General features: G+C 36.8%; 1 protein-coding gene across 1 annotated transcript in view; it reads left to right on the forward strand.

Annotated features, from left to right (window-relative positions):
* The window catches only part of MPPED2 (metallophosphoesterase domain containing 2), a 158,918-nt gene that overhangs the window by 83,218 nt on the left and 50,193 nt on the right, over positions 1-25,507 (forward strand). The window contains exon 4 of the mRNA XM_032209592.1: positions 1,056-1,281. Within this exon, the coding sequence (XP_032065483.1) occupies positions 1,056-1,281 (226 nt within the window). The remainder of the gene's footprint in view (positions 1-1,055; positions 1,282-25,507) is intronic.

Genomic DNA, 25,507 nt, shown 5'->3' on the forward strand with positions numbered 1-25,507 from the left:
ATAATTAACCAAATTTAATGCATTATAAGGTAGTCCATTTTATTTTAATTTTTTATTTCATTTTTTAATATTAAAATTGTAGTCTAGAGAAAGCAGTAGCAGTGATTGTGGGCGGACCTTGCAAGCAAGGCAAACAAGAGGAAGGGGTTCATGAAATTTGTAACACTTTCCCCTTTCCTCTGAAAATTTTTGATAATATAAAAATTGTGATAGCAAATATGAAGAAGATTAGAGTGAATAATTGAGAAAGAAAAATAGTTCAGATAGTATAACTATTAACAGTTAACATAAGAGTTAACATTACCATATTAATTAATCTGGCATAATGTATTGTTTTTGATTGCCATAATGGTTGTGTGACATCAGGTTGTTATGTAATAGTAATAGAAAATGCTTATTTTCCTAATAAATTTCAGTTGAACCTTTTTCAATCTCATGTCCTTGAGATGTAGATTGCAAACTTTGGTCAGTTAGGGAATTGAAAAACCCAATACATCTGGAGACACCAGATTAGAAAGGTGAGTCTGAACTATTGATGAATACAGCAAGGACTGAGTTCCAGTCTGTTGCTTTTCAATGGACTACAGGTGGCATTGTTTCAAAGATGGTAGAACATAGAACATAAAATTTGGTGGAGTAGAGCAAAGAATATTGACTACAGCCATAACAAAAACTACATTTGATTTTTTAAAATTTAAATTTAAAGTTTAATGTAATCAATTGTATATAATTAATGTGATTACACCCTACATATGTATTAATTACGTTCCTGTTCTGCTAGACAAGTGAGTTTCAGAAGGACTCTTAGAAAAGTGATTGTGTTTCTGGAGTTGAGGTTGCATACGTTTGAATAAAAAGATAACCAGCTGTATGAACTATTCCGTAAAGTCTTCTTCAATTCATCAACCCTCTAAGTAATGTTAACAATATGCCTTTCTTTCTTGTGATTTTCCTTGAACAAACTCTGTGCAATGTGAATTAAAAGTGAGAGCTGTATTTGGTTTGGGACAGTAGTTTCATAAATAAATAATTGCTCTATTTCTATATTGTTTCAGGAAACTTGCCATATGATTACAAAATAGTGATTGCTGGGAATCATGAACTAACATTTGATAAGGAATTCATGGCAGACCTTGTAAAACAGGATTACTACCGCTTTCCTTCTGTATCCAAATTGAAACCAGAGGACTTTGACAATGTTCAGTCACTTTTGACAAACAGTATTTACTTGCAAGATTCTGAGGTAACCGTCAAAGGATTCCGAATATATGGCGCCCCTTGGTAAGTCTAAAATTTACCTTTATGTGCATTCATATTTAATTAGTTCCACAATCTGTGAAATTGTTATCTTAACATAGAATGTAATTTCTTCTGAATAAGGGAAGTAATAGATACTCCATAACTCAAACTCTTGTATATTTGTTATAATACGTTATTTTACATAATAAATTTGAAATTCAAAACTTTTGATTTTATTTAATTGCTGTAGTCCAGAATGATAGATTTTTTGTGTGTGTTTTGAAATGATGCAAAATAGTTTAATCATAGCACGCTAAAAAGGGATCTATCTCTATATCTATCTATCTATCTATCTATCTATCTATCTATCTATCTATCTATCTATCTATCTATCTCATTGAGCATTATAATAAAAATATAATGAGTAAATGGATAAAACTGAACAAATAACCTCCAATTAAGTTTGATGCTGTTCCCTTTACATCAGAGTGTCAGCTTTCATATGAAAACTAAACTGAGCTCATCTGATTAGTATGATCTGTTCACTGCAAGGAAGAAAAAAAGTATTATTTGAAAGACACTTAATGATGGTTATTGTAAGTCTGCTTGTTCTCACAGCTCTTTTGTTAGTAATCTGCTAATAGATACTGCACGTAGTTAAGATCTCATATGTCCCCACCTATGTCTCTACTAATCATGGCAGGGTTCCTCTTCATTTAACCCCTTATGACTTAATAGAAAATGTTTAAGTCGAATGTTTACTACAAGAAATTATGACAGTCTGCTATTTATTTCAAGTTATTTAAAAACTGTAATTATGTTTTCATTTTATGTTTGTGTTATATTGGGTAATTGAAGAAAAAAGTTATATTTTTTTATACTTCCAGTCTATTTGAAAAACAGAAGGAATGCTCTATGTATGCATATATATGATATTCACATACCTGCATGTATGCATAGCCAAAGACCAGGATGAGAGAAAGAGAGTAGAATATTATCTTCAAATAATACTTCATTTAACTGTCTTGCGCCAAAATCTTTCTGCATGATTTAGAATTTAGATTATCTTCCTGATGTGTTGCAAATAACCTAAATAAATGTAATGGGACCTTCAAAACATGTTTTTCCATTCATGTCCATATTATTTAAAAAGGCATCAATTTTAACCACAAAAAAGAATGCAAGAATTTACCTTACCTCGGGGATCAGCAATCTGATCTCTTCCAGTTGGTTTGGACTTCAACACCCATCAACTGCATAGCCAATTTTAAAGGATGGTGGGAGTTGATGTTCCCAAAGTTTGAGAAGTTATTTCACTCTCATTTCATCTTTAAGACCTGTTCCCAGTACAGGCTGAGGGTTCAACAAAGGGAAAATTCACTCCTGTCTTATGTATTACTTTTACTGTTAAAAATCAAATCCAAATGTAACCTTGTGGGAAAAAAAAAGAAATCAGAACTTTACGAAATGTTCCCTCCCTCTTTTATCTATTTTTCCTTTTAGTTAACAGAAGCAATTCAAACTTCATTTAAATGAATGAGTTGTATGTTGGAGAATTACATCATATAAAAATAATAAATCTAAAAATGTTGAAAATTATGCTGATAATGTTCTTTGTATGCAATGTGTGAATATCCAAAATGAAGTTACAGTTATCTAGATTATATATTTGTTATCATTCAGAGTCCAGGGAAGATCTAGATTGGCAGCATTCACTTGTCATAGATTTTTTCTTTGTTTTTATGGATATTAGTAATAGATCTATCTATAGCCAAATCCCCTATCAGAACTCAGAGGTTTTGTCATCTTTCATGGTACTTACCCATCAACAGGGTAGAATCATGTAGAAAGCAGTGGGAAGTGAAATTGGAATAATTGGAATTTGCCTCCAGAAGTTGTTGGTATTCCAGCAGTGGAGATTTTTAAGAAGAAATTGAACAACGTTTTATCTGTAATCTTACAGGGTTTCCTGCTTGAGGAGAAGGTTGGACTAGAAGACCTCCAACTCTGTTATTCTGTTAAATGCATAGCTTCTAATTACAGGTAGTCCTCGACTTAACCATAGTTCATTTAATGACCGTGCAAATTTCTGTCACTGATCTTTTTTACACTTACAACCATTGCAGCATCTCCATGGTAACATGATCAAAATTCAGATACTTGCCAACTAGTTCATATTTATGATGGTTGCAGTGCCCTGGGGTCATGTGGATCAGCTTTTGCGACCTTCTGACAAGCAAAGTCAATGGGGAAGCCAGTTTCACTTAACAACCATGTTGCTAACTTAACAAATGTAGCAATTCACCTAACAACTGTGGGAAGAAAGTCATAAAACGGGGGAAACACACTTAACAAATGTTTCACTTAGCAACATAATTTTTGGGCTTAGTTATGGTCATCACTCGAGGAGTACGTATACTTACAACTCACCCTTATAATATATTGTACAGTAATTTATGTACATTTAGCTGCAGCTAGCTGTTGGTATCTGTTGGTTAGAGCTGTTGGTAGTGAAAGCATTAAATGAGGGTGTCAATAATTGGTAGACTAAAAGTAAATTGGAAGTAAATTCCAATTAAATTTGTAACTTTGTTTAAAATATGAATCAAGAAATTTTATTATTTCTATTCTAATATGGATATTATTATTCTTTGTGCATGCTATAATCTGTAATGGCAGATTAAAAAAATGTGAAAATATTCCTCTTCCAGCCTTGCAGAGAAATATTATTTGTAAGTACCGTGTTTCCGTGAAAATAACACCCAACCAGAAAATAAGCCTAGCCTAATTTTTCATGTTGCTTGCATTATAAGCCCTGCCCCCAAAATAAGCCCCAGTGAAGATGGTCATCAGCCCAGGGGCGGAATGCACAGGAGGTGGTGAGCACTCGGGGAGAGACAATGTATGGCAGCAGCTACAGCCCATGCAGTTCAGGCATGTTGCAACACTGCGACCATTTGCCCCCCCCCCCCAAGCAAGTGGAGCCATACCTCCAATGTGAAGTTTCAAAGTTTGAGTAGATGGAATAGGAATGGAATCTGCCATATTACAGTATTATATACTTTCTCTCTTTGGTTTCTCTGATTTTTTCCCCATTCTGGCTCTTTTTCTGAGAGCTATATGGAATTTTGACCATAGGTTCCCTCCCTGAATTTCCTGATGGATGGCATTAGTTTAATCAGGAATGATATTGGTGTAGCTGAAACCTCTTTTTCTTCTCCCATAAAAATAAAGAAAAATAGAGACTGAAACAACTTCTGTGATTCTACGTATGGTGTTTTACAATATATACGTGACCTCAAGACTGGACTACTGCAATGCGCTCTACATGGGGCAGCCTTTGAAGATTATTCGGAGACTACAACTCATCCAGAATGCAGCCGCGCGAGCGATTGTGGGTGCACCTCGGTACACCCACGTTACACCTATCCTCCGCGAGCTGCACTGGCTACCGATCGGTCTCCGGATACGCTTCAAAGTGCTAGTCGTAACTTATAAAGCCCTTCATGGTATTGGACCTGGGTACTTGAGAGACTGCCTGCTGCCAATTACCTCCCATAGACCCGTTAGATCGCACAGGGTCGGCCTCCTCCAGGTTCCGTTTACCAGCCAATGCCATCTGGCTACCACCTGGGGGACGGCCTTCTCTGTAGCAGCTCCGGCCCTTTGGAATGAACTCCCCACGGAGATTCGGACCCTCCCCTCTCTCCAGGCCTTCCGGAAAGCCGTCAAAACCTGGCTGTGCCGGCAGGCCTGGGGTTGATGAGTTCCCCTCCCCTCTTGACTTGTATGGCTGTATGACTCTTGTGTATTTTAATTACGTGTATTGTGTTTGTATCCCCTTTTCCTCTTTGAGTTGTTCGCCGCCCTGAGTCCCTTCCGGAGAAGGGCGGCATACAAATAAACTAAATCTTAATCTTAATCTTAATCTATACTATTTGGTATTATTTGTACTATTTGGTTCAAATACATTTGAGATTTTTTTAAAAAAACTAAATGCTTAACATCCATCCTAATTGGAATGATGATTTTAATTCACTTCAAGAGTTTTCCAAAACATTTAAAGATAATGAGATATCTACATATAATTTTAGTTAATAAAAAACACTGTAAGTTAAGTGGCTAAAATGAAATGGTTCTATTTCAGAGATAGGTCTGCTTTGCAGCTGACGATTTAAAAAAATGTAATTCATTTATGTTTACTGTCACATAATCATTTTTTTTTTTTAAAAAAATGACTCACAAGCAATTTCTTTATCAGTACATAAAAAGACTTTGGGATTGTAAACATTGAAATAATGAATTAGTTCGCAGTGGATTTGAATTTGATATCCCTGGGGAGAACAAAATAATTAATAGATTGTTTCAGGAAATGGATAGAAAGCTTCAATAAAATTCCTGGACACAACTGAGTTAAAACTAAACTTTCTTCAGGATGGAGTAGAGTTTTCTTTTCCATTAAGATCCTGGATTAGCTAGTTTATGGGAATTCTTGTTTGCTTGGTAATCAAACTGCTATCATCAGTCCCTAAGTATAACTAATGTGTGTAATAAGAAGTGGGTCACTCTCTTAAATTAATGGAAGAAATAAATAAAATAAGTCTTGTTCACACTTTGATGTGAGCCTGGGAAGAAGTTGACGGCTCACATGGAAGTAGAAGAGAAGATCAGCTGTTTTAATGAATATAGGAAAGCCTGTGCTCTTGTAAAATTAGAAAAAAAAGTGAATAGCCCTACTAAAACACTGAATTTGGTCATGTAGAAAATCCATTAGTAGTTTTACATCAAAGAGAGGACTCAACCTATCGTTAATATTCCTAATTCTTAAGAGCTTCAGATTCAATAATAATTGTCATTGAATTGCAAAACTAACCACAGCACATACAGAGTTTCCCAACATATCGGGGGGGGGGGGGGGGAATGGTTCCACATGAGTGGCAAGCAAGTGTGCACAAACTATATGCGCTCAGCTCCATTTCCACAAGAGGCGAGTACACATGCCTGCAGCTCATTCAAATGAGCAAGTGGGGATGTACGTGCATGTTTTTGCCTGTCACTTCCTGGCCCAGTAATGGGCTGGGGGTTGGGCACCCCTGATTTAGACAATGTAAATTATTTTATTTATTAATCAAAGGTATACATTGCCCATATCACTACCAAAGTGACTATGGCAGTTTACAACTAGAAAAATCCCATAAAATCCTTACAAAAATAAAGTTAAAAAGATGAAGGGAATGCCCTCAAGCTACCAACCACCCCTGTGGTTGCATACCACTCTGGGATCTCCATGTTAGTTGACAAACCAAGTGTTAATGTTCTCCTAGAAGGGGGCCAACCTCATCTCGGGGAAATATATTCCAAAGGGGAAGGGTAATGGTAGAGAAGTTTCTTCTACACTCCACCAATCATAATCCTTTAGCCAACAGACTTCTTAATGTGTCCTTTCTGCCTTATTGGAGATGTTTTTTTAATCAGTACTTAGTACCAACATCATCATTATCAATTTGAAATTCAGTTTGATATAATGGTTATGGCACCAGGTTAGAATAACAGAATTGGAAGGGATCTTGGAAGACTTCTAATCTAACCGCCTGCTCAAGACAGAAACCCTACATCATTTCAGACAAATGCTTGTCAAATCTCTTCTTAAAAACCTCCAGTATTGGAGCATCCACAACTTCTGGAGGCAAACTGTTCCACTGATTAATTGTTCCGTGAGTTCCATGTTAGACACAAAGCCAGCTAACTGACCTTGGCAAGAAGGCAGTGGCAAACTTATTCTGAAAAAATATTGGCAAAAAAGCTGAATGGAGGTATCCAGGCAGTTCCCAGGAGTCAACGCTGACTCAAAGGTGCATACAAACAATTATCAACTTATTATAGCTATAATAAAGAAATGTCCATCTATATTCATGATTGATCATTTTTCTTCATACATCTAATGACCAAGATGATAAGTGCACTGTAATAGAATTTGTTCTTAAACAAAAACTTTGAATATAAAAAAAAGCTTTTGTGCCTGTTTGCAGTTGGAACAATGGTGCATAGCTAACATATTTAAGGTCTGTATGAAATTTGCAATTTATTTGATATGGTGATATGCCATGAATTTTTACCACACAACTGTAGGGCCGTTGCAAAGGTTGTAAATATAAGTTTCAGTTGTAATTTCAGGTTTTTTTAATGCGGCTGTTTTTAAACCGTGGCTATATGAATGGCTGTAAGCTGAGGACTACTTGTATAGAATACCTCTTTTGGCTTTTTCAGTGCCTAACGTATGCTACGGTTTACTTCTCAACAGGAATAAAAGCATTATTTAGCAACCATCAAATCACTTTTGTCAAGTTTACTTAACTGAGGTTTTGAGAATTCTTGCATCTACTGGTAGAAATTGATACTGTTGGCCATTAGGATAAAATTTCCCTTAAATTGAACTCCTGTTAGATTTATGAAGACTTTCATGTTGTTATTTTGTTGGAAACATCATAACCCCTCTGTCCACATAGCAACCTGGTGTAGCTCTTTGGGTTTTTTTTTTAAACCACTCAAGCTTAGCAAAGTCCTACCACTTACTGTAGACATTGGTAATTAAAGGTCATCAAAAACAGTCAGTGGTACCTCTAACATCTACAGATTTTGTTGTTGTTGTTGTTGTTATGCTGAACTTTAAAAAGAGAACAACAGATTATAGAGATCTGGTACAAATCACAATAGGGAAACAGTGGTAGGAATGTCCCAATGTACTGGTCTCCAAATTGGATGCTTTGCACTCTTGTGCAACAGCTACCAGTTTCCCAGCCTGCAGACAACGATTCAGCTGATACAATTTACAGATAGTCATTGACTTATGACCACAATTGGACCCAATATTTCCATTGCTAAGCAAGACAGTTGTTAAATGAGTGTTGTTCCATTGTACAATCTTTCTTGCCACCATTATTAAATGAATCACTGCAGTTAACACAGTTGTTAATTGAATCTGGTTCCCCATTGACTTTGCTTGTTAGAAGTCCACAAAAGTGATGACATGACCTTGTGACACTGCAACCATCATAAATATATGCAAATTGCCAAGCAACTGAACATTGACCATGGGATCCTGCAATGGTGTGTGAAATGGTCATAAGTCACTTTTTTCAGTGCCGGTATAACTTTCAACTATCCCTAAATGAATGGTTTGTAAGCCAAGGACTATCTGAATGTTGAAATCCTTTGATGGTTTTCAAGATGCAAGGTCTTTCTTCCTTACTTTATAGCTTAGTTTAAAATATCCAGTTTTGCTTTATTTGTCACAATTTTTCACATTATTTCTCATGGTGGGAGCTAAACTAAAAGGCTGCAATTTTTCTTCTTACTTCGTTTGCAGTTATGTTTTAGTACAAATAGCCATAAAGTTGTTACTGCTTTATGCTGCTATCTGCCTTTCTCTTTACACTGTCAGAAAAACATCAATTTTTTTTCCAATTATAAATTGTGTAATGCATCATGGATTTTGCTGACAGTCTTCATGTTCTCGAAATAGAGAGCAAATTAACAGCAGATATTGAGTTGTTGGATTAGAAAAACCAATTGGCAACTCGCACTGTAAGGCTTCAGTTATGCTTGATAGGGAGAATGGCTCCCCTGTCTTTATTTTCATAGTCTTACTTGGCAATTAACTGAGGCCTTTTAAAATGAAGTAGAAATTACCAAGTTCAGCAATAATGTTTTTCATATCTGCTAATCTGAAGGGGCACATAATGATGTTTCTCTACTACTTTGTCAGAAATTGGCATTCTTTAATAGAAAGCAACAGTTAAAATAAAGCATTGGGAAAGGATGAGGTCTTGTGTCTCTGTGTTAAACAAATATACACATGTTCATAACATAGTTATGTTTAAAGGCCCCGGGTCTTATTTCATTTTTCTTGGCTTTTGTCCTTCAACCCTCTCATTATAAAATTGAAGATTGTTATTCCCTCAGGTCTAAAATTACCAACGTTTGTTGACATTTTTTTGCCTCTATGGGAATGTCACTGACTCCTTTTAAATCTTGCTGAGATCAGTTGACTTCTAGCTTAACAGTTCTTCTATTTGAAAATGAAATGAAAACAGAAATTGTAAACAGAAAGATGTCTATTTTAAATACCATTCATCTTGGTCCAGATTTTTGTATATCCTCTAGCACATACATCAACTTCTTTCACATATGCTTTGTTTTGAGTAGAGGGGTTCAAAGAAATATAGATGGGGCTTACATCCCTCATGGGTTTAACAGACATGCATATTAAATATTTGAAACAAAGTGCTAATAGCGCAGTTTCCACCATAGGCTTAATTAGGAAATAGTGAGCAGTGAGGTACTGCCCCAGAATTCCTGTATTTACCCCAAAAGAAGATAATGTTGCTTTAAGTTGGCTCCACCACTCTCAAAGGTAGAGATTAGAGATGGAAAAACATTTCCTTTACTATATTATGTTAAAGAGAATCTAGTATCATCAATAATCCAATACATCATATAGTGGCTGTTTTGAGCTAGCTATAGTATTTTTACAGCTTTACTATGTGTTGGTTTTGGATTCATTTATTTTTTTTCTGTTCCTTCCCTCTCTCCTCCTAATCCTACACACACACACACACACACACACACAGACAGACACAAGGACACACAGTTTTGTCTTTGCCTTTTTTTCTTCCTGCAGACTTTGCTTTCTTTTCTTCATTTATCAAAACAATATTTCTTCTGCATTGATTCCTTCAAACTATGTCTGGAGGCAAAGGCAATCAAATTAACTAATATTTTACTTTTGCATGAGATTAATGCTAATGCTTACAAAGAAGGAAATAAACTCTCATGATTTAATTTGTATTCTCCAGTTGATTCTCAGTGATTTAATTTTGCAGAGGTTTGTCTTTCTCCTTACTGTTTTTGGAGATTATATTGGAGATTGAAAACTCCTATTATGCTGTCTTCTAAGTGCTGAATGGGTCTCAGTACTATCATCTTAAGTGCTTGTCCATTCTAATTTTAAATAACTCAAGCAATGTGGCTATGTAATTTCCTCTTGGAGACTGTTGCTCTGTGTAATCAATGTTACTGACAGGAATTTTCCATGATATACAGCCTACGATTCCTAGCTTTAAATTGGAGCCAGCTCTGGCCAAGATATGGGCTTGAAATGTTGTTCTGATGCTGTCTCTTCAAGAAGACAAAGTCCATCCCACAAATATATCACATGCCAGGGCTCCCCAATTTTTTTTGCAAATACTTTGTTTAATATTTAATGAAAATATTTCTAATTTGCCTGCAGAGCCTTCCAAGTGATGTATAACATTTTTTAAAAATACTACTATGGTACAATCAAATCTCAGTTAAAAATAAGAAAAGGAGGGACATATTTTTAACACAATTTCCTGATGCTCAGCATATCTTCAGTGTCATTTATTACTCTTTTCCATAATTCATTTCATTGGTGTTCTCTCAAATATCTTGGTTTTGAAATTTAAGTTCTTTAAAGTATTTGACGCAGTCATTAAAAACAAGGAAGGAATATGATCTGAAAATAAAATAATAATTTGGCGTAAAACATAATCTTCACATATTCACAGGTATTACATTTTATGCCAAATGTATTCAACAGTGAGTGTATCCAGAATTGCAGGAAAAATCCTGCGAAACAAATAATAATTGCAACGTAGATCAACGCTACATAACTGTAGGGCAGTAATGACTAAGGGTGTGTGCATGTGTGCGCGTACATTCCTGAACTCCCAAAACGCAATGTGCGCCCTTATCGCATATGCCCCCTGCCCTCCATACATCCACATGCGTCCCACCCATTTGCATTCACATTATCCCCACACACACACTCAGCGCATGCACGTGTGATCTTCTACAAAAGCTCTCTTTCCCACACATGCACGGCAGAGACCTGAAGACCAGCTGGCCTGTGGGAGGCACATCCGTGGCAGAGCTGAACTGGGGCAACGGTTCGCATGCTATCAGAGAGAGTGCTGCGTGCCACTTCTGGCATGGGTGCTATTGCTTCACCATCGCAACTATAGGGCAACCAATTGCATATTTTTCATACTCTTTTCTGAAAGCAGGGAGTGGTAGTGTCAGAGTTGTCAACAGTTTGGGAATGTCACGGGAAAAACCCATTGCCCAACAACCTCCAGGAGCAGAGAATCTCTACATACTATATAGCTATAGGTTTGTGGAATAGGATTTCCCTACATCTCTCCTTCACAGCTTCTTTTCACGCCTGTAATTTTCTCAGAAAGGACCTAAGGATTGCAATTAATAAATACAGAAATAGCTTTCCTGAATGGACTCTCACATTGTTTTAGACTGAATCCATTCTATTCATGTTTTAAGGAAACAAAAGTTACTACCATTTGGAAGAAGGAACATGAACCCTATTGCATTCCAATATAATTCAACAACTTCCCATGCTCACAAGAACAGAAGTTTATAGCCAGGAATCCTAAGCTATGATAAGTATTATACCTTGTAAATGTTACTTAAAAAAAATCGTTGATATGAATTTTTTTAGATGTCTGATGTTGAATGGCTGAGGGAAGTATTTACACACAGTACCTTATAGATGTGCTGTAGTGTTATTTCGGTTGATCTGTTAAGCACATTTGTCAGCTGCTCCCATTAAATTATAGCAAGAGTTTTATCAGAGCCACGCATTTGTACAAGGCCTCAGTTCATCTTTGTCAACTACCTTGTATTTTATTTCACTGGGCATGCATGTCTTATTGATAATCTTTACGTAATCTATTAGCTTTTAGGCTGATATACATGAAAACCAAAATGTTAAAAATTTGTCAGTGTAAAAATGTTATGTTTCTATGTTATTTTTGCTATAGTTACACACAGACGTTTTGTGATCACAGATGAAGCTTCTGTGTCCTACTCTTTCTTGTTTGAAAAAGGAAAAAGTTACAATTTTTGTTGTAATATAAATGACTAGGCATGCTCAAATTCTGTTTTCTGAATTAAAGCATGAATATTTGCATCCTACTATAACTTAAGATCTCCCATATTTGGACATACCAGGGGTTGTGACACAATGCATACCTATTTCCCTGGCTTAACTGATAAAGGAGGACAGCCTATGGCTTAGTGGCTAATACAACTGCTTAATATGTAATACAGCCCAGGTTCGATTCCCAGAATAAGGGTACGGCTAGCTGATGAGAGCTGAATAGCTTGAAATAGATCTATACTAGTCTCCCTTTATTTATTTATCAGCACAAGTGCAACACAAATGTAACAAAGGCAACATAAAAAAATGGCTTTTGGCCTGGATGGCTCCTAGGGTGACCTCAAAGACAGAAAAGGGAAGCAGTATGCTCCCTCCCATTTGGGCATACCAGGGGTTGTGACACAACACACACACAAACACACACATTTGTAGGTTTTCACGGGTGTAGGTATGCTGGTCTTGTTGTATTCGGGTCTTTTCCCATGTAAGATTGAGATTGTCTTGGCAACGTTTTGGTGAGTTCTCAGTCGCCATCTTCAGGCTGGTGTTTTTGGCTTACAGCGTGGCCAGAGCTGCTGTCTTTCTATAAATCTTAGTGGGGGTGTATGGAGTACTGGCTTTGTTTCAGTAAGTGGAATGATTGGATGTGTGACTGTATCATGATTGGTAGATTGGTGCTGATTGATACTGGCTGTGGGTCCATTGCTTTTTTGTGTTGTAATGGCCTGGATGGTGGGTGGGGCTCGTTTGTTTACCAGGGCTGGTTTCCAGATGTCTGGTAGGCGGGAGGTATCGTCACGTTTATTCATGTTGTGGGGGTGTTTCTCTATTTCGATAGCTTCCATAATTATTCTAATAAACAATCTAAAATCTAAATAAATAAACAATAAACAATCTAAATCTATTCTCTTGTTGAAGTGTTCAGTTTTGGAGATTAACCTGGTTCCTTCAAAATTAATTTCATGTCCTGTAGCTTTAAGGTGCTGGAAAAGAGAGGAAGTTTTTTTCTTTTCTTCTGACTGCGTTCTTGTGTTCTGTGATGTGTGCATTTATTCTCCTGTTCGTTTGTCCTATGTTTACAAAATACCATGCAAAATCTGCCCTGCAACATACATAGAACAAACAAACAGGAGAGTTACAACCCTTCATTTTGTGACGATTCTGTGAGTCACTAAGAAAAATTGACGTATGGCCATTTTTCACAGTTAACGACTGTTGCCGTTTCTCTATGGTCATGTGATCAAAATTTGGATGCTTGGCAACTCATTTAACAACTGTCTTGCTTTGCAATGGAAATTGTGGCAGTAAGTCAAAAACTACCTGTGGTTCCATCATGGGGGGAGCTGGGGAACTCATTCATTCATGTACGTTTATAGTTCCTTATGCAGACGTATAAATGGCAAGCTTGTCGAATTTGTTTCTCTGGCTTAATGAAAGAAGCAAACCAGCATCCCTTTACAGGGCTTTGTACTGAAATGTTTCATTGAGAACAGAACGTGACAGTCTAGCCAGTGAAAACCTACCCTCGTCTCCTGTTTCTAGCAAAGCCTTGCTGAGATGTATGGCCTGCTATTGTATGTTTATTCAGGCATCAATCACAATCAGGTCTCTTGCCAGTTCATCTGTAAGGGCATTGTAATCCTATTTTTATCAGTTCCTTCCTGTTCACCAGACAGTTAAAGTAGCATGAGCAGGAGTCAGAAATATCTTAATGGATTTGGTTCCCAGAGATATCAGTGGCCTGAGGAAGAGTTTTGTTGAAATTTCTTCCTGACCTGATAGTAGAGAGAAGTAAAGAGCAAGGTGTAGAAAGAGGGCATGCAGGGCAAGACTGAACATTGGACAGCAGATCCATCCTAGCGATGGAATAATAGGACTACTTAAGAGTAACATCTAATTTTAACAGCTAATTGCTTTGACATATAATTTGTTCTCAAATAGAGGCCACTTGGAATATGTCATGGAAGTCTCCATCTGATATCTGGAAGCTGTAAGGTTTGGATGGGGAGAAAAGATTTAGGCTTAGCAAGACACAGAGTAGCTGTTGGTTCAGAATGTACTTAAATTTGGGACAATACCAGATTTAGTTCTCAGTGGGATTGCTCTCTCCCAAAGAGAATCAATCTTGAGAAATGCCTGAACAATTGGAAAATGTAGCTAGGAAGGCTTTCATCCAGCTGCACTTTATGTGCCAGTTGAGAGTCTTCAATGCAAGAAATGCTTGCAATTGTGACCTTGTAACCTTGTGGCTGTACTCGGGACCACAGTTGAAGAAATTACAGCTGATATGATATAAGATGCAACCACACATTTGCTAATTGGGACCAGCTGCTTTAGACATATAACACAATTATTAGATTTAGACTTAAAATACTAGCATTGCAAAAGCTGAATTGGCTGCCAGCTTCTTTCTAGGTGCAATTCAAGCTTAAATTATCATCTTTAAAATCATTCATAGATTTCTACTTTCAGGAAGCTTTTAAAAACCCGGTTCTTCCTGTCTAACATGAGGTAAATATTGGTATCTAACGGATGATTGAATGAGATGGAGTTTAGATTATTGCTACTATTTTTATTGCTACTTTATATGTCTATTTTTATATTGTAAATTAAGTTTTTCTATTGATTGAGCAATTTTCTATTGATAAATTAAATAATTTAGATACAAATTGCTAGAATCTGCAAAAAAGATCCTGAAATAAGATATCTCTCACTACCACACAGACATTATGGATTAGTATAGGGTGCATAAATGAGTATTTGTACCATAATTGTTAAAGAATACATATATCATTACGAGAAACTTTATTTTGGTTGTAGCATTTCTTGTTACTAAAAATATGAGCTGTTGAGAGCAAACTTAGTAATTTATGGCAACAGTTGATTTCCTGATTTTCATTCTCAGGACTGCATTCCTCAATAAACATGTCAGTTCTTCAAAACAGTAACCTTGAAGGTAGCTGGAGAATCTTGGTTTCAAGTAGTACATCTAATTTGACTATTCTGTGTTTCCCTCTGGAAAACTGCTATAGTAAGATATTCTGAACATGCCAGTCAGACTTGCTTAGCTCTGTGGAATTATATTTCAAGGCTTGTTGTCCCCTGGTTTAGGATCCCAGTAAGCAGTGAAATTGCAGCAGCTTTGTTGAACTCTGTTAGACAGATTTAAAGTTAACGTTGCCTGCGGCATAATAATCAAGACTCACCTGAAGAAAGACAAGTGGGAGGGAACTTATTGAAATTAAAGGCTTTTCATTCTTTCTAGTTATTTTCATATTATTGCTATAACAGAGCACAAGAGAATTTCCTGTTCTCTTGGAAAAACTGCATTCTTTGAAATATTTTACCAAACTGCAGCAAAAAGACTACATTCAAATAAGACTTGGATTAACATTCCAAACAATACTGGTTTGTACTAAAATATTCTATTACAACAAAAGTTTAAAAATTGTTCATTCCATAGTTAAATTGCACTTTTATAGGGTTCATTTATTTGTTTATATCTGGGACTGGAACTCAGTCTCTGGCTTTCAAGGGTAAAGCCTTAACCACTAGGCTAAACTGGCTTTCTAATACTGTTATAATATTCCCAGTTTCTTAGCCATAGATTTTGGAATGGCAGAGAACTGTGACATTATGCACTGACTCCAACAGAAGCCTCTTATAATATAAATGGTATTCCTTTTATATTGGTTAGAATGCAGTACTGCATGCTATTTCTGTTGATCACCAGCTGCCAGCAGTTTGGCAGATCGAATCTCACCAGGCTCAAGGTTGACTCAGCCTTCCATCCTTCCGTGTTGGGTAAAATGAGGACCCAGATTGTTGGGGGCAATATGCTAACTTTGTAAAACTATTTAGAGAGAGCTATAAAGTGGTATATAAGAGGGCTGTGAAGCAGTATATAAGTGCTATTGCTATTGCTATTCACAGTTGTTAATAACTATTCATATATTATCCCTATCCATGGTTAAGTCAGGCATTGGCAGGATGGCAATGATTAGTAGGGGAAATAGGATAGGAAACATTGAGGAGGCGAATATATTCCTATTCCTGATCCATTGATTCTGTGGGGGATGTATAATATTTTTTAATATCAAGCATATCCAACAAAATTGTATCAACTAACAGTAAAGGAAGAATTGTATGCAAAATTTGATGCAATACTGTATTGAGCGTATTGCAGAATCTGATTTATTTTGTTGGGAAACTATTCTATGTATTAAATACATTTGAATGCACATTCCTTTGAAAGTAATGAGCGTGTATAGCCAAATTGTCAGCTTTATCAGGTAGACCAGACAGGAAACATGACCAGATAAGCTAACTCTACTTAATTATAAAGCTACAGTACATTAACAGAATCTTGCAAGTCTGAAAGTACAGATCTCTCGCCACCTACTTTACAGCGCAAGAACTTAGAGGCTGCGGGGCTACATCATCCTTTATCTGACCATTCCATAGACAGCATCTCTTCACCTTGTTGCCAAGATGTCTATATTCTCTACTCTCTCAGTCCTACAAACCATCATACCAATGTCTATATTTTATGTATTATCTATATCCGTGATGGCGAACCTATGGCATGTGTGCCAGAGGTGGCATGCAGAGCCCTCTCTGCGGGCACATGCACCATCGCCAGCTGCTCTTTGCGAATGCCGGAGTGCTGGAAATCCGAAGACAAGCTGGACGGTGCATATGTGCGTGCTGGCTATTTGGTCTTCGGGTTTCCGGTGTCAGCATGTGCGCTGGCCAGCTGGTCTTGTGCGATGGAGTTCCCGGCACACATATTCCGGTTTGGGCACTCGGTGCTGAAAAGGTTTCCATCATTGATCTATAGTCTCTTGTTTCATCTGGCCACTAACCCCTATGCAGTTAGAAGCTTCCTTTTGCATATAGTTTTATCTGATTCATGCATATTCTTTTAGAAAAGAGAAAAAACTCTGTATGATGGGAGAAGGTAGTCTTATCTAATTATCCTTTGTTTCAAGTAGAATATCAGGGTCAGGTTTTAAGTAAAACCTGATATAGAATAGAATATCAAATTTGACTTAAATAGATCTGGGTAGTTAATCAGTTCCTAGAAAAAAATGTCTTAAATATTGTCAGTTCTAATTTCTATCTATTTGGCACCAGATAAATAGCAGTTTTATTACTGAGTAGAAGGAATCTATTTCTATGAGAGAGGGATCATAAACTCAAAAAACCTATTAAAGCAACTACTTTGACCTAAAGCAAACCTCAGAGTTATTATAAAAACCTGACAATAATTTTAATGATTTACAATCTAGATTTATGCAGAAACTTTTTCTCCTTGAAAACAATATTCATATATTTCAGATATTGGACTAATTCCATGAGCCTTTTTGAAAGAGTTTCTCTTGATGATAATTACCTCCTTAGTTTTTATAAATTTGGCTTCTTGGTAAAATATCTTGTAATAGTAAATAGTATAACTGCATCCCTGTGTTACATATACCTATGTACATATACCTACTTGTTTTTTGTTTTTTTTTACCATATTTCCAATACTTGAAAATAACAGTTGTTTTCAGTTTTGGTATCTTCAATGGGAGTTTCCATTGTGGTTCTAGATTTTTTTAAAGCAATTTTAATAGGTAAGACAAAAAAATAAAGAAAATATAAATTGTAAGAGATTAAGTTAGCCTTACATAATTCTAAGAGCTGTTACTAACAGCAATGTATTGTGTTAAAAAGTAATAAAAGTCCAACTGATAAACTTTGAATGAAAGTTTATGCAAAGAAACAAGAATTCCGTTGAACTAAAAAGCATATGTTTTCTTTCATCAGTACCTATGTGTCCTATATGTTTTAGAATGCTTATAGCTTATTACTGAAGTAACTCTTCCATCTGTTCGGATTAGTTGAAGAAAAGTTAACATACCTTATTTAAACATGCCCTAAATTGCACTGTAGCCTCCTAAAAACACAAATCCTTTGGATTCAGGTTTACATGAGAGCATTTCACCATCACACATTATAGATGGCAGAATGAAATGAAATGGAAATATTACACAAGGTGTCCCTTTAGGCTTTATTTTAACCCAGGGTGTGCTATGGGCTGCACTGATGACCAAGATCTTAACTTAAATTTGCGAAGTTGGGAAAAAAGGCAACATAAAATATTGTATGAGAAACCTGTTGGAACAACTTTAAAAATAGGGACTAGAAGCAATATAATGCCTCCTTATTTTCTTTTAGCTATAGCACTTTTGATGAGAAGCGGAAGGATTGTAATTGATTTTCTTGTTTTACAAAGTTTCATATTAGACAATGAAAATTTTGCATTCTTTTTTTTTTATTAACCAACTTTTGCTACTACTGAAACATAAGATGTAAACGGGGCTTCTAGTATACAACATTAGTTGAAGGGTTGTCTCTTCTAGATTAAAATAAGATGTGCCTCTCACAGAGAGAATATTCTATTAAGGGCAGCATATTCTCAGTTGGGAAATGATACGCTTCCATCTCCTGCTTACAAACACTCCAGAGGGATATGGCTAGTTCTTTTGAGAAATAAAATTCTGAACTGAAGTGGGCCTTGGTCTCAGCCAATAGGATTATTACGATTTCTGTCTCAGTAGCTAAGGAAAATTGGTAAGGCTACAATAGTCACACCAATTATTGTTCCAAAATTGGGTTTTCTTATTTATATTACACAATTATCTCGGCTTAATGTTGGAAGGTTATTAGGTTGCTGTTGTGAGAAAGAGATGAATAGATGTGTGTGTTGTATGTGCTTCTATGCATTTAGAAAAAGTCTCTTTTGAGAAGACATGTTAGTCTATAACTTTACTATTGTTTGTGGAAAAGTAAATTCAGTGTGTGCATTTATTTGGAACCAATGTTGCTATATTTCAGTACAATTTTATAACAAATCAGTGTTCAGGTTTCCTGTTTTGATTTACTTTTGCTTATAATGTTGAAGAGATATGTTCGGAATGATTGTGCATATGAATGTTTTCTTTGGAATGATAGTGCATATGAATTGGGCAGCTATAACAAAATTGATGAAATAAAAATATAAATATTAGTCACTGAAATAGACTTAGATGAAATAATGTATGATTCTAGTTATATGAAGCTACTGCATTCAGTAATAAGAATTAGAAGGAAGATTACATGATTATGATTTCCAAAATGAATGAAAGAAATGCTGTTGAAACGGCCTCTATATATTTTTTTAAAATATGTGTAGGAAATAACTAAAAAATGTTAGCACATTTCTGTAATATTTCAGGTAAGAGGGAACATGGAATCTTCTCCATCGTTCCCATCATTTACACCTTTTTAGTATAGTATATGCTTTTGTTAGTTTTTTTCCTGCTTTTTTATAACAATTTTGACATTGTAAATTGCAAACTTGTAAATTAAAAACACTTGTGAAGATTTGTATTTGGATGTATTGTGACATCTATGATTTCTTATGTGATAAAGTTTAAAAAGAGAAATGCTTTTGTTTTTTTATCTCCATATATTAGATTTATAGTACAGTTCATGAAAGTTTGGACACCAGAATCAGGCTTATTACCAATTTTAAAATAACTCAGGCAATAATCAGTGGTGGGATTCACGTACCTTTACTACCGGTTCACAAATGTGAGCATGCTTGCATGCGCAGAAGGTTGGGCTGGGTGGGCGGAGTCTCCAGTAGCAGCCACTACTGGTTCATCTGAACTGGTAGGAACCTGTTGAATTGCACCTCTGGCAATAATGCTACAATTCTCTACAAACAATGTTCATAAAATCAGAAAATAACATGAGAGACATTAAAAATAGACTCATAAGCTGTAGTGTCTAACCAACCCATAGTAAATTTTAGCAATTATATAAAGTGAAGGATCATAAAAAGTAAAGGTTCCTCTCGCATATATGTGGTAGTTGTTCCCGACTCTAGGGGGCAATGCTCATTTCCATTTAAAAGCTGAAGAGCCAGGGCTATCCGAAGACATCTCCGTGGTAATGTGGCCGGCATGACTGAATGCCAAAGGCACACAGAATACTAAAAGTGGTTCCTATTTTTCTACTTGCATTTTTTATGGGCTTTCGAAGTGCTAGGTGGCAGAAGTAACAGGAGCTCACTCCATTACACGGAGCTGGGGATTCGACCCACCAAACTGCTGACCTTTCTGATCGACAAGCTCAGCATCTTAGCCACTGAGCCACTTCGTCCCATTGTGAGGGATAATAAATACACTGTAATTATACATATTTTTGATGACATTACTTTGGACTTATTTTAAATGGGTGGGAAGACTTGCAATGGTCTTGCAAGATGAAAATCTATATGCAATGTTGATCCTGATAGACTTCACAATTATTTTCCTACTACCTAGACCCCTTCCAGTCAGGCTTCAGGCCCGGTTACAGCACAGAAACCGCTTTGGTCGCATTGATGGATGATCTCTGGAGAGCCAGAGATGAAGGACGTTCCTCCATCCTGGTCCTCCTTGACCTCTCAGCGGCTTTCGATACCATCGACCATGGTATCCTTCTGCGACGACTGCGGGAGGTGGGAGTGGGAGGCACCGTGCTACGGTGGTTCTCCTCCTACCTCTCGGACAGGTCACAGTCGGTGTTAGTGGGGGGGCAGAGATCGTCCCCTAGGCCCCTAAATTATGGGGTGCCTCAGGGCTCGGTCTTATCCCCCCTACTATTCAACATCTACATGAAACCGCTGGGAGAGATCATCCGCAGGCACGGGATTAGATACCATCAATATGCGGACGATACTCAATTGTATCTGTCCGCCCCGTGCCAACTCAATGAAGCGGTAGACGTGATGAGCCGGGGCCTTGAGGCCGTTATGGACTGGATGAGGGTTAACAAGCTTGTGCTCAACCCAGAAAAGACCGAGTGGCTGTTGTGTTTCCCTCCCAAAGATTTGGCTACTATTCCACCACTCAGGCTGGGGGGTCAAATTTTATACCCCTCAGAGAGGGTTCGCAACTTGGGAGTCCTCCTGGATCCACAGCTGTCATTTGACCACCACTTGACGGCTGTGACCAGGGGGGCATTCGCCCAGGTTCGCCTGGTGCGCCAGTTGCGACCCTACCTGAATCGGGAGGCTCTCACAACAGTCACTCGGGCCCTTGTGACCTCTAGGCTGGAATACTGCAGTGTGCTCTACATGGGGCTGCCCTTGAGGAGCATCCGGCGACTTCAGCTAGTGCAGAATGCAGCCGCGCGAGTGATCGCGGGTGCACCCCGATTCACCCGCATTACACCTATCCTCCGCGAGCTGCGCTGGCTACCTGTTGATCTCCGGATGCGCTTCAAGGTGCTATTAATCACCCATAAAGCCCTACATGGCAGTGGATCTGGATACTTGAGAGACCGCCTTCTGCCAATTACATCCCTGCGACCGATAAGATCCCATAGATTAGGCCTCCTCCGTATTCCATCGGCCAGCCAATGTCGGCTGGCAACTACAAGGAGGAGGGCCTTCTCAGCAGTAGCCCCGACCCTTTGGAACGAGCTCCCCGTGGAGATTCGTACCCTCTCCACCGTCCAAGCCTTCCGCATAGCCTTGAAGAACTGGCTCGCCCGTCAGGCCTGGGGATAGGATAGTTACCCCTCCCGAATGATGAATGTATGTTGCTTGCTATTTTATTACTTGTTTGTCCTAATGTCTGTATTTCCCCTTCCCAGTTTTTGTGTGAGCCGCCCTGAGTCCCCTCAGGGAAAAGGGCGGCCTACAAATTCTAATAAATTCTAAATTCTAAATTCTAATTTTCTTTTAGCACAATTTTTATTTTTCATTCAAACCATGTTTAGTCGATAAACTAGAGAGTTAACAATAAGAATTCCCGATCCTTTGCAAATGACAAATGTTAAATGCTTTCCCATTTTTTCTACATTTCAGTTCTGAGAAAGGTTGTTTTCTTTGCTTTTGCTCATCTATCAAAGTGGCAATATGCAGTGACATTTCTAACTGCTAGCATGGAAACAAGATAAAAAGCATTCAGGACAACTGGGAAATTTCGTTTAGACAGAATGTCAGACCTTCGTCTCCAGTGTAAATACTGTAGTTTTACCATGTCCAGTTTTATAATACCATTTTATGTAAAATTATATCAGAGTCTGGCTATAAGCAGGAAACACTATGAAGCTTGTAGAATAAACTTACAGTTATCCTATAATTTAGGCATTCTTTCCATAACACTGCCATTTTATAATGTGTAATAAATTTATAAAGTTTCCTGGAAAAGTAAAAAGCTCAAGAGCGCAAAAGAATGTTTAAAATGTGTGCCATCACAATAACTTTTTGAGAGTTGCATAGGTCTTTAGACAAATTTGTTTTGGCTTATTACATTCTTATGGATCAAGTTTATGTTAGATAATTGCTACTTAGATTTGCATAGTAACCTAATACCAATATTTCAGGACAAAGGGGGAACCAGGATGGCTTCTGAATGAGCTAGCTCCACATATTCCTAAGCCATTCCATTCATTTCTCCGACATATTAAAAAAAATAAGGTGGGGGGGGGGAAATAGGACAACTTTTATCCCATTGCCAACTCTTTTATCTTTAAAGCATTCGGTTTCAGGAAATCTTTCTGCCTGGGCTACAGCTTTTAAAGAGTTCTCAGCATTATTCAGAAACTTCAATAATTTTGAGTGGATGTTTCTTTTTCTCACAAAAAAATGTTTGTATTCTGAATTATTCTACTTCCTGTTATTGAGAGCTTTGCATTGTTCAAAAAGAAGCTGTGTTTATATACATTATGGTTAGGGATATGGCCAGGCCTATTGTTAAAATATATTATGCAGCCATTTATCACAGTGCATCAGGCAGTCCATTGTAAAAGCATCTTAGTAGTTAAATGAGACCTAGATTTAATGGAACTATAAGAAAGAAAGAAAGAAAGAAAAAGAAAGAAAGAAAGAAAGAAAGAAAGAAAGAAAGAAAGAAAGAATTTCTTTTACCACACTGTAAATAAGGGTTCCTACACTAATGTTTTGAGGTTAAAGTTCTTAAAGGAATAATATTCCTATACAAGTAAGGAAATAAGGGTAAGACATATTTTTGGCAACAGTTGTGAAGAAAGCACTACTTGTTTACATTAAGATTTCATAAACACCAGATAGAGAGATTGTAAAATTTTGTGAATACTGAACATAGTCTGAGGTACATTTCGTCAAGCCAGACAGCCAATATAGCAGCTTACTCCATATATTCTGCAGTTTTGGAATTGTAGATAAGCTTGATACAGAGGGATTTAAATAACTGAAGGCCACGCCTGCAGTAGAGGTTATTACCTTACTTCTATTGAATTGTAATAGTGGGAGGAAATTTATTTATTCTATCTATATGCCCATTCGTCCATCTGAATTGCTTAATTGCATCTGAATATTTGTAGAATCTCTATAAATGTACTTCACGGGTCAGGGGACACTGGGAAGTAGGCATGAAAGACTTACAGTTATGTTATTAAGTGTGTTCCTACACCCCACCCCAAAGAGAATTGGTTTCCTCTCAAGAATAAAAATACAGTGGGGAAAAAATGATTGAGACATGTATTTTAACAAGTTATAAAATAATCAAATAACTATTCCTGTCCATTTTAATCAACAGGGAACAACAATCAATAGCACTGAACTTGTGGGGCAAGGACAAGGACCACAACACAGTTCGTAGGGGGAAAGTACGGGGAACAGACCATGAAATATATTTTTCAAAATATTCATTCATTCTCAATCATAATCTGAAGTCTTGATGCAATATTTAGTCAACCACTCCTTATTTTCAGAAAATTGGAAAGGGCAAGGAAACAAGCTACAGTGTGGACAGAATAATTGCAACAAAATAACACAGAAAAAAAGACCATATTTATTCAAATTAAAAAGGATTCAAGCATTATAATAATTTTTGCTTCTGTAACCAATGCTTCTGGTTACAGAAGAATCCTTTGGGACTCAAGTCCCTTCAGATGCACAATTTTATTTCAAAATATAAATAAAACAATTTTACAAGAGCAGTAAATATTAAGGATGGACAACAATACTGGATTCTGTCTGTAAGAATCTGGGTCCTTTTCTAGACAATATATGCAAATACAGGTACAGATAGAAGAGGAATAATATTTGACAAAGAGTCACAAGGAACCTGTATTACAAAATAAATATTTTATAAAATGTGACTCATTCTTCCAGTAAATTAATAAAAACATAGTCAGTTTATACTTATATATTGAAACAATATATAAAAACTCCAAAGATATTCTAAAAATTTAATTTTCCTTAATAATTCATTTTAGCCAGCACCTTTAAGATCTTCAATATATATTGATCAGAATCTTTACCAACCAAATATTTCACGTTCCTCTTCCATTGTTCTATCACCAATATAAAATGTAACATATTTGACATATTAGTTCAAATTGTATCAATAAAAAAAAAATTCTGCAAAAACCCTATACAGTATACAGCAGTTCTCTTCTGAAGTCTTTTAAGAAGATCTTCCAGATATAATTAGCTTTCAAGTTTACATTAACTATATGGATACTTGATTGTGATCATCAATGCCTTTCACATCAGGACCCTGCATTTGCATTTTTTAAAATTATTTTGAGATGGATACAGCTGGATTGTATTGAGGACATATGCATATGTTCATTTTTTATCTCCTCTCCTAAAGGGTGTTTGACAATTTTGCATTTCTGGGGATGGAAAAAAAGCGATTTCCTAGCCACAACCCTAAACCGTTTCTCAGCTAACGAGATGAATGAGTGATTCTCCAAGATATCACAGTGAATCTAGACTATAGAAGGATAATGTTGCTCCCTAACATTGTACTGCTCTTTCATGACACTTGAAAGAGGACATTCTTAAGATGCTTCACAAGCTCAAGGAAAGCCTGTTCTTCTCCTGAATCAACAGCAATGGCTGATGTTGCATTATACTTCAGAGAAAGTTCCTCTAAAATTAAATCCAATTTAAGGAAGATGCTAATGGATCTTATTCAAGTTATTTATAAATGCAGTATGTTTGCAATTTCTCTTCAACACTACCTTATTGTAACTAATTTCAATTACCATGTTTCCACGAAAATAAGACAGGGTCTTATTTTCTTTGGAGCCCCGAAATAAGTGCTTGGCCTCATTTTCAGGGAGATCTTATTATTTTTGAGGTGCAGGAGGTGGCGAGCATGGTCACCTCATGGCTGCTGCTGTGTTGAAATATTTTCAGGGAGGACTTATTTTGGAGGGGGGCTTATTTTAGCACATGTGCTCAAGAGCCTGATTGGGCTTATTATCCGGGGAGATCTT

Source organism: Thamnophis elegans, chromosome 1, assembly GCF_009769535.1.
Source record: "Thamnophis elegans isolate rThaEle1 chromosome 1, rThaEle1.pri, whole genome shotgun sequence".
Lineage (NCBI taxonomy): Eukaryota > Metazoa > Chordata > Lepidosauria > Squamata > Colubridae > Thamnophis > Thamnophis elegans.